The sequence below is a fragment of the Phyllostomus discolor genome, chromosome 2 (assembly GCF_004126475.2).
Source record: "Phyllostomus discolor isolate MPI-MPIP mPhyDis1 chromosome 2, mPhyDis1.pri.v3, whole genome shotgun sequence".
In the NCBI taxonomy this organism is placed as follows: Eukaryota; Metazoa; Chordata; class Mammalia; order Chiroptera; family Phyllostomidae; genus Phyllostomus; species Phyllostomus discolor.
The window spans coordinates 193062119-193072350 of record NC_040904.2 but is presented as its reverse complement, the minus strand read 5'-3'; the positions used below and the strand labels follow the sequence as shown (position 1 = coordinate 193072350).

The following is a 10232-nucleotide window of genomic DNA, read 5'->3' as shown; positions in this document are numbered from 1 at the left end:
TAAATAAAAGTTGCATGATACTTATGAGAATCTGTGTGATTATCTCTCATGGTTGTTTTCAAGTTATACCTCCTTGACAGGAATAGCAGAGAAGTGATGTAGTGAAGCTGTTTCTGTAAGTACCATAGTTAACTAGTTATTAATAAAAGACAAAGAGAAAAGGGAATTCGACATTGAGCTTAATAAACTGAGGACTATGAGCCTGTTTGCTTTACCAGGAAGCTGTAGCTTTACCCCCCAGGGTGTTACAGCATTGCTCCAGCAAGGGGATTAGCACTCCTTCTTTCCCTGCTCTGGTACCCGACTGTTGGAAGGTGCAGGGAGAAGTGCTGGACCAAAGAGGCTTGTCAGTCTAGCTAGGGGATAGATCCATCAAAAAGCCTGCAAAAGCTTGGGAATTCATTGGTTATTTTGAGAAAGCACTTGGTCTATCCTAAACCCAAGCTAATATATGAGGGGAGACCCCAAAACCCCAGAATGTATTTATTGAAAATTGTGTCTTTAGTCTTATATGTTTAAATTTCAATCAGCTTCAAAGTTCTCTCAATTTGACACAGTACACCTATTGAGACACTGTTTCCACTGCTCAAAACAGTTTTTGAACTCATCAATTTTGATGCCTTAGTGCTTCTGCCATTTTTTGTTATACCTTTTCCATTTTAGCGAAATGTTTCCCTTTGAGGACTTTTTTTTTTTTTTTTTTAAACTGGAGAAACAGAAAAAGTCTCTCAGGGAGAGATTCGGTGGATTGGAAGATTAGGGCATGGGGTCATGGCACTTTTGGTCAAAAATTGCCAAACACTCAGCGTGGTATGGGCAGGTGGACTGGTAAATCATGAAATAAGCAAACGCATTGAAAGAGTCCACATAAAAATTCACTGAAGCCAAACGCACATTGTGGCATTGCCACAATGCCAGCTGGTGCACTGATATGGATGGGTTCCTAGAACACCCAACTAGAGGGGGAAGCCTGTACTACAAGGAGCCCGCCCTCCAGAAGATAATTCCAGTTTTTCTTTTGGGTTCCCCATAACTCCAAGGGAACAAGGAAACACACACACACACTCTCTCCCTCTTTCTCTCTCCCACACAATAATTCCTTTGCCCCGCGCATCTCCATACTCTCTCACCCAGTAGCACATGACCATGTGGGTCTGGCAGCTACTAGGGCTTGTGGCAGACCTCATGGGCTCCAAAAGGTTAAGCTTTAACTTGAAGCAGAATCTCTGCACCTTGGCTTTTGTTTTGGCCTTGCTGAGGACACAGTTAGACTTTTTCCGTGGTAAGATGGAAAGAGATGGGACATTGGATACCCATGAGGCAACTTCTATTTCCACCCAAATAAACCTTGCCACACCACAGTCTCCTGTGTGTGGGTCCTTGGAATGCTTTGCTTGTAATCTCATGTAGATCCTAATTCCCACCACCACCACCAACAACAAAAATAACAAAAACTGTTCTCAGTGCATCCTTTCAGATGCTACAGACATTTATTTGTTCCATAATTGATCCTCTTCACCTTATTTACATAATTAATGTGCTGTTTAACACACTTAACTGTAAAGTCACTCTTTCCCTTTGTAATTGATTAATATTTGTGGGGAGTGACTAAGATAGCCTTAACATTCTCCTCAGCTTGGCTAAACTTTAGACGAGTCTCATTCTGCCTGACTGTGCACCTCTGGCTTCCTTTTTTTTTTTTTTTTTTTAAAGAGATTTTACCTTAGAAACTTGTAATTGGAAGTTCTTTCTCTGTCCCTTTGAGATGTGAAAAAGTTTTTAAGCCTTTTGAAGGTTTTGTAACCCAGAAATCTCTTTCTCAAGGGGCTGGAAGTCATCCCTTTGAAATGTAATCGTCAAAAAGGACAGAACCCTTATTTCTCTCTTCCGGAGGAGTAGGAGCCTAACGTAAGTGGGTATCTAGCTCCAACTTGTAAAACAGCCTTGTATTATGAAGATCTGAGAGAGTTCAATTTTCCTTTAAGTAAAACCAAGTAACAAACACAGAGGTGTATGTTCTCCTCCCTCACCCAGCTCTTAAAAATTCTTGCTGCCCTTTATATTAGCAAATTGTAGTTCAGACTGAGTTCTGGCCAATCTCCTCTATTTCAATAGCTTTGAATAAGGCCTTTATTCCCTTTGTAAGACTGGCCCATGCAATTTTTGCTTTGACAGGAAGTACTTCCAAATTTTATAAATATTCCATTCATCATTAAAATTTCAATTTGTTCAGTTTTGTATTTGCACCTTTGTGGAGTTCCATTTTCACATTTTGTTCAATGGCTCATAATCTTCTATTTTAATGATAAAATTGTTCCAAATATAATCATGAGAGTTATCCTTCAAAGTGACATCTGTATACCTATCTGATTACCATAATTTTTTGCTAGCTTGTAGTTTTATTTTTTTTAATGGTAATAGCCTTCCACAAATACCAGTAACGTTGCCAATGTTGGAACTGGCCTTTATGTTCTAGACCAGCTATTTTCAACTGGTGTGCAGTAAGAATTATCAACACATGCCATACTGGACTATTTAGTCTGGGGCACTGACCTCTTTTTGTTTTACCAGCTCTGCATGTAATCAGCTGTCCCCTGTGTCTGAGGCTAAGACAACCGTATGTTTGTGCTGAACACCTCCACAGTGATAGAAGTAAAAGGAGTCCACATCAAGACCTGGGACTCATGGGTGTTCACAGCTTTTCTCCTGTGGCCTGTTTGTGTTACAACACCCTTGAAAAGAGTGGACCGAGTTCTCTTTTCTCCCTCGACACCTGGTCTCACCTCTCCTCTCTGAAGGTGCCACCCTCCTAACCTCCCAGGTCAGGGACACTGACCTCTTTTCCCTTAGACTTTGAAATAAAAAATGACAGCAGCCAACACAATAATTCTCTGGTGTAAATGAATAAAAAATTATATCTATTTTTTGTCAGATTAGCAAAAAATATATTTACGCTTGTTGCAAAATTTTAGTGGTTTATGTGTGCCATGCGATGAGAAAGTTTGAAAATCACTGTTTAGCCTGATTCATACAATTAATTAAATAATTAGCCAGAGAAATAAAAAAATAAAACTTTCTCTCTTTTTCCAAATAATCTGTTTTTCTTTGTATCTTTCCAAATATATTTTATTTTCTGTCTCCTCATGTAGTATTTAAGCTCCATGTTGTGTCCTGTTTGGATATTTGTCATGTCTTTATTATTTAAAGCAGTGACTGGCACATAGTAGGTGCTCAATAAGTATTAGTTGAATGGATTCTGATAGGTGCTATAAATAATATTATCATGATACTTATGATAATATGAAGTAGGGGGATCTGATGTTGCCACTGAATTCAGCTAACCCTTTATTGAATATGTTATTGATAAACTTGTATCTGGAGTGAGTAGAATTAAGCAGAAGAAGGAAGAAATCTACTCAGTGGCTCCAGATAAAGCACCAACAGGTTAAAAAAGAAAATAGCCTTTTGAGTTTAGTTGAGTATGTTGTGCTTTTTTTAAAAAAAAAAGGCAAAGAGAGTTAGTGTTACTGAAAGCCATAACAGTATAAGCCGGGTGTGAAACATGGGTGAAAAATAGGAGTCAACCAGGCCATGTATTTTCACTTCCGTCTGAATAGCAATGGGAAACCAGTTAGCAGAGTAGCTTGGTCAGTTTTGAGTTTCAAAACCATTACTCTGGCTACAGTGTGGAAAAAGAAATATGAGGAAGTGCATACTTAAGAGTCTTCATTATTAGACAAGAGATGATGTACTAGTATGAGAACTTTGAAGATAAAAAGAAGGAATTGAAATATACATATTAACATTTATTGATTGACTGAATGGTAGATAAAGAAGAAATCAATGTTAAGGAAAATACCAGGTTTCTGTTTTTATGCAACTAGTTGGATAGTGGTTCCATTTAATGCACCGAGGAGGGCCTTATTGGGTGAGGGGATTATAAATTAAATTTTAGACAGATTAAGATATAATTTAGACATTGAAGTGGAGTATGAAGTTAGATATTAAACCTGGAACTCAGAGAGAGTTTCATTGTTAATATGGGAGTTTAGGACCCTTTAGAGTAGATATTGACCCTGAATATATAAATTAGATTGCCTGGGGAGGAGTGCCAATGGAGAAGAAAAGAAGTCCTAAAACAATAGAAAGGCTAGTATGTATGGCAGAGACAAATAAAAGTGTCCTGAAGTCATAAAGAGCAGAGAATTCAGGGAGCAAGGAGGAATCTCAGGGGAAAATGGTAACACAGAAATTTTGGAAGATAGCATTTGAAGAAGGAAACAAAAGGTAAATGTTCAATCCTTCTTGAGAAGACACCAGAGATATGCAATGAGCATGGCTCTTGTCCACATCTGCGGTGTGGTGGGTAAAACTAGGTTGGGCTGGACTGATATGCATGGAGGATATAGTTTCCTTAATTGAAAGAAGAACCTTGAAACAAGAAGGGGACACTGTAGTTGAGACATGTATCTGAGAAAGGTGGAACACAGAAATAAAATAAGCAGATCTTGAAAATAAAATGTCTTAGCTTGATAACAATGATGCACGTAACAAAATATCACAAATCAAGTAATTAAAAATAGAAATTTATTGTCCGTATTTCTAGAACCTAGAAGACCCAGGTCAAGTTGTCTGCTGGTCTATGTTCTTTCAAATGGCTTCAGGGGACAACTCTTCCACCTAACAAAAGAGAAATAGAAAGTAACTAAGTTAAAATTTATATTATCAAAAACTAGATAAAACACTACTAGTGTTGAAATGTTAGAAAAATTTTCCTTAAAATGTGCAGCAAGTCAAGAATGTTACCAACAATATTTTCTTGGCAGTCTTACATTTTTTAATTTGACAAGAAGTAATAGTTGTAAGACAAAGAAAAATAAAACTTATCACGTACTGTATTTTGCATACATATATGCAAAAATATTTCTACATAGAAACAACTATTTTAAAAGATAATAAGATTATATAATGTCAATAGCAAAAAATAGGGATGAACATAGTAAATATTTTTTTAGTAACTATTTATAAAAATTGTAAGTTATATAAGAATACAAAAATCAATACAAGATACATATTGTAAATTAATAAGAAAATGATCTTATAAATACAACACTCTCAACATTGACCTATAGAATCTGTGAAATTATGGGATTCTTCTAAAATTGATATAGAAAAACAAAGATCCAAGCCATCTGTAAAGTAAATAAAAACTACGTTGAAATTTACTTTAACAAAAATGAAGTTGTACAGAAGAAAAGTATAAAAGGTTACAGATATCAAAACTATATTACCCATGCCCTGCTTATGTGGCTCGGGGGATTGAGTGCTGGCCTGTGGACCAAAAGGTTGCCAGTTCAATTCCCAGTCAGGGCACATGCCTGGGTTGTGGGCCAGGTCCCCAACTGAGGGCACGCAAGAGGCAACCAATCAATGTCTCTCACACACATTGATGTTTCTTTCCCTCCCTTTCTCCCTCCTTTCCCTTCTTTCTAAAAATAAATAAATAAAATTGAAACATACAAAAAAACTATATTATTCATGTTTAGAAGTCAATCATTAGAAATATTTACCTAGTTCCTTTTTCCTTTCTGCAAATGAATTTTCTTTCTGTGTAGCATCTAGCTGTTGCTACACCAACATCATTGAGGTAGGCACATGTTTCATTTCCGCTCACTATAAATCTACAACAGAGAGAGTAGACTAAACACTATGTACCAGGGAGTTCTGTGATTTCTAACTTGCTCAATAACACCTTTTAAAAATATCTGAGTCCAAAAAAAGTGTACTGTGACAATGTACTTTCTGGCTACAGTTAAGATATTTGTACTAAACTGGACCATAAAAGTCTGTCTTCAAGAATTTATATTTGTTGAAATGATACTAAGTTAGTTACATGTAATTGGTGGAGCTAGCACTTCATACCCACCAAAGGTTTTAAACCTGGGGCAATTTTGCCTTCATAAGGGACACTTGGCAAAAACTGGAGGCATTTTTGGTTGTCACAGATGAAGGGAGTAGAAGCCAGAGATACTGTTAACATCCTACAATGCATGACAAATGCCCTCTCCTAACAACAAAGAATGGTTTAGCCTACTGGGTCAGTGAGAAATCTAATACAGACTAAGGGGTAAAGTGGCTGGCACTCATCATCTGGGGTGGTGGTCATGCTGAGATCATGTGCACACGAACTCAGGTCTTTAGGTCCAATTTTTCTTACTATAAAATAGAAAATACAAAGGCCAGGATAAATCGTACTTCAATGCAAATACAATCAGGTTATAATAAACACTAAACTTTTCATGAACTGTAAACAGGTAGCATAAAGCTTGAAAAATAGAGAATTGGAGAAGATAAGTTAGAATAAGAGGAACATTTAATTTTTTTGGACTGTGCTTCTGAATAGTTGGTCTTTATTTTCCAAATAACCAACTAGGAGATCTTTCCCTTATATCTGGATTCCCAGATTCTCTGGTTGACTTGTGCGACTAACACAGTACATGATACAACCTTCCCATTTCATCTCTGCAACATTCTCTCAAATCTTGGGCTCTAGAGAAATGTAGCTAATGCACAAGTTCTTTTGGTTGCACTGTCTAAATTTAAATAACCCCAGAAAGAAAGAAAAAACTTACGATTTGTTAAGTGTTGTTCCATTTACCCATTTTCCCTTTTGATTTCCTTCCATCTCCAAACCAATCCAGTGATCAGAAGTGCCTTTAAATTGTCTTAGAAAACCCTTCAAAACAACATAGATTGTTTTACTTCTATTTTACATAGAAGTAAAATTTCGTAATTTTACTTCTCAGCTTTCACTAGCGTTCAAGTCCTAGCTATACAGAAAAATACCTATGGCATTTTGAAGAAACATTTTTTTACTCTCTAACCCTGCTTTCTTTTTTGATATGAGATACCTTTTCTTTAAGATACATTCTGATTCCAAATAGATAACTATTCAGTATGAAAATAATTTCCTCCAGGATTTTTAAATAATAAATTTATGGAAAGTCAGAGTTTGTCCATTTTTAATCATTAGCCATTTACTATCATGGTTTTCCTCTTCCAAGTAAGTACTAGTGTGTTAAGTTCAATGCTGTATTTTATTTCAACTTCTCTTCCAAAATTATCACAGATGCACGCACATCCAGGCTTGCTCACAAGCATACATACGTGCCCCCCCATATAACTAGTTCTTTCAAAATCTAATTATCAAATTGTACTTTTTGCAAATATCTCAATTTTTAAAGCCATCATAAGGGAAAATATAATTTTCCTGATATTTCTCCTTTTCTTCTTATTAATTTAATGTTAAATTTCTTGCTACCTTAGAGCTCATTTTACCATAGAATTATATTGTATGTAAAAAGTCACTGAGTCTCCTCTGCTGCTAAATACGGTACCTGAAAAACCATAAATTTTACATTATGTCACTCCAGGTTTCAGTTTTATGGTAAATATAAGGGAATCATGATATTGCACATGTATGGTTCATTTCTATCTAATAACAGTGACATTTAATAACCTTTGGCATCTTAATCTTCTGCAGTATTTTATGAATTTACTGTTTAGATATTCAATTCATTGAGCTAAACTGTGGGATTACAAAGGAACAGATTAATACAACATTCTCCCTGGATTTCAAATTTTGTGAAGATAAAGTTAGAAAATACCCTACTGTTAAAGAGAACATGATGAATATAATAAAAACAAATTAAAATTCGAGTTTCCAGGAAGAAGTGTCTGGTCTTTATGGGAGACTTCCACACCGGATGTGCTCCCTCAAAAAGGTAGACCTGGGAGCGAAGGTACTGCGCACGATCAACACGGGGGTGGGGGCGGGGGAGAGAAAAGGCCATTCATGGTCTAGACTTAGTGAAGGACTTCTTTAAATGCAGGAAAAAATATGTAAGAAAGAATAAATGTATTGGAAACTGACCGGAAAAAGACACACACATTTTTTACTGGATAATGAAAACTGGATGACGTTTAGTAGCTGTGGTCTTGTTGACAGGCCGCTAGGAGGCATATTTCCTAGAGTGGGTCCTGTGGTAAGTATTAATCATTATTTGTTCTACACAGGGGTGCCTATGTAGCCTCTTGTTAAAGATGCAAGATAATTTTAAGTAGGTAGAAATGCATACAACAAATTTTTCATGAAACAAGTTTTATCTCATTTAACTAAGAGTAACATTTTATAATTTAAACAAATACATATTATTTTTAACTGTTTAAAAATAAGCAGTCTTCCAAAATGTATTACTTTTATCACTCCTTGACAGATAGGTTTACCTTTTTCTGATTGTCAATTAAATTTTGCCCAGATTATGTAGTACATAATAGGCTTCTATGATCTTCAAAATATGTTAGGATATTGTATGATGTCGTCTTTTATCCAAACAATATCATCCATCATTCTATATGTTTAATGATTTCTCTTAAACTCAAAACTAATTATTTTTGTGTACTTCTATTCCTTGTGTTCTGTTATATTCACCATTTTTTCAGTTACTGTCAACACGATTCTTTTAAGTGAAGAGTTTAAAAAGTTTGTCTTGTTAATTTTTGGTCTCTCAAACATTTTATTAACATTCTGTATTTTTCATTCTGCCACTAATCTAGCCTCTTTCCTCCCAAGAGAAACTATAAAAGGCTGCTTAAAGATTTCTCAGAATGCTCATTGCAAAAGTCTTGCAAAATTCACAAGTGAAACTACTGATTCTGGTAAAGAGGTTCTTCCCATGTAAAGGAGCCTGAGGATTTGATTTTCTGGTTGTCTTATCATATCTAGATTTTCTCATTTGATTCAGGCTTCCATACCTTTTCTTGCTTCCAAAATAGTTTAGTTTCCTTGCACTGATCTATGAATTGTCCCAGCCTGGTTCACATCCATTTAAATTTGAACCAGTCTTTAGGTTGATTACATAAATAAACTTCGTTCACCACAGAAATAACACACAGTTCTAACAATGTTGACTGCTGGGCTGTACTCTTCACATTTTAAACACTTCTTCATTGTACATTATTCATAGAAATATTTAAATCAAGTTACATTATTTCTTATATTGACCCTTTTAACGAGGTTAAACAAAACAAAACAAACAAAACAAAAAAACCCACCACACGCTTGCTGCAGAAATGATTGTGAAAATAACAAATTTCACAAATGCAGAACTGCAGAGTCATTCTGTCATTAAAGTTGTTGGACATTTTCTTCACTCATAAAGTTTTTGCCATATAAATTAATATTTATTCAAGAAAGATCCATTGAGCTTTTATTGGTATCTGCCATTATGCTACAGCAAAAGATACCATTTCAAGAAAAACATAATGTCTGCTCACTGGAAGCTCATATTCTTGTCTAGGGCAGAACTTTTGATTACACACCCATTGCATGACTAGTAGTGCATAAGGCGGTGCAGGCTGTTACGGACCTTGGAGACAGACGGCACAGCAAGGCTGAGACTCTGGAGGAAGAAGGAATAAAGAATGCCGTCCATCCTGAGGCAATTTTGTCTTTGTGGACTATTGGCTTTTAATGTTTCCAAATATTTCAAGCTCTTCTATTCATACTTTTCAAAAGATAAAGATAACTATCAGGTTTACGACTTGATCTAAGTATTACAGCATCCAAACAAAAATATCACCAGGTGTGTTTCATGGCATGTTTTGAACATCTTCAATATTCTGTGTAGATAGACAGGCATATGTAAAAATCGTAAAAATCGTAATAAAATTTGAATATTTCCAGAGTCCCTATGCAATAACATTCATAACAAATGTGTATTAGATTACTAACCATCACACGTGTAGTGTTGTCGACCACAGTTAGATCAGCATGTTTAGTGAGACAGTAATTTCTACTTGAAGTCCAATTCTTTTCATCATTAGAGAAATAATGGCAATTATCTTGAAAACCAATCCATTCATCTGGGCAAACACACTGGTTACACTGATATAGTAGAACTGGAAATGAGACAAATACATATTTTAAGAACCAGATGAAATAATACACTTCTGTATTTGCGATTGTTAGGGAAAGACAAGATTGTGATGTAAAGGATTATGATTATGGTTAGAATTGTGTGTCAATCACTTAACAAGTGCTTAAAAATTTCATGTTATGTTAAATGACAGCAGCTCAGGATTTTAACAGATACTTAAATTCATTGTAACTGTAACACACTGGCATTCCAGAGTAACCAGTGGAATTTGTATTACTTTTACTCATGTTCCAT

The 10232-nt window shown here is 35.5% G+C and overlaps 1 protein-coding gene across 1 annotated transcript; it reads right to left on the bottom strand.

Annotated features, from left to right (window-relative positions):
• Positions 1-5071: 5071 nt before the first annotated feature.
• Positions 5072-9924, bottom strand: CLEC2B (C-type lectin domain family 2 member B). The gene is made up of 4 exons (XM_036019359.1): positions 9794-9924; positions 6633-6736; positions 5571-5681; positions 5072-5192 (listed from the first exon to the last, which is right to left on the bottom strand). The coding sequence occupies exons 1-4, from the start codon at positions 9794-9796 to the stop codon at positions 5144-5146; spliced, it is 267 nt and encodes an 88-aa protein (XP_035875252.1). The 5' UTR covers positions 9797-9924; the 3' UTR covers positions 5072-5143.
• Positions 9925-10232: the final 308 nt, after the last annotated feature.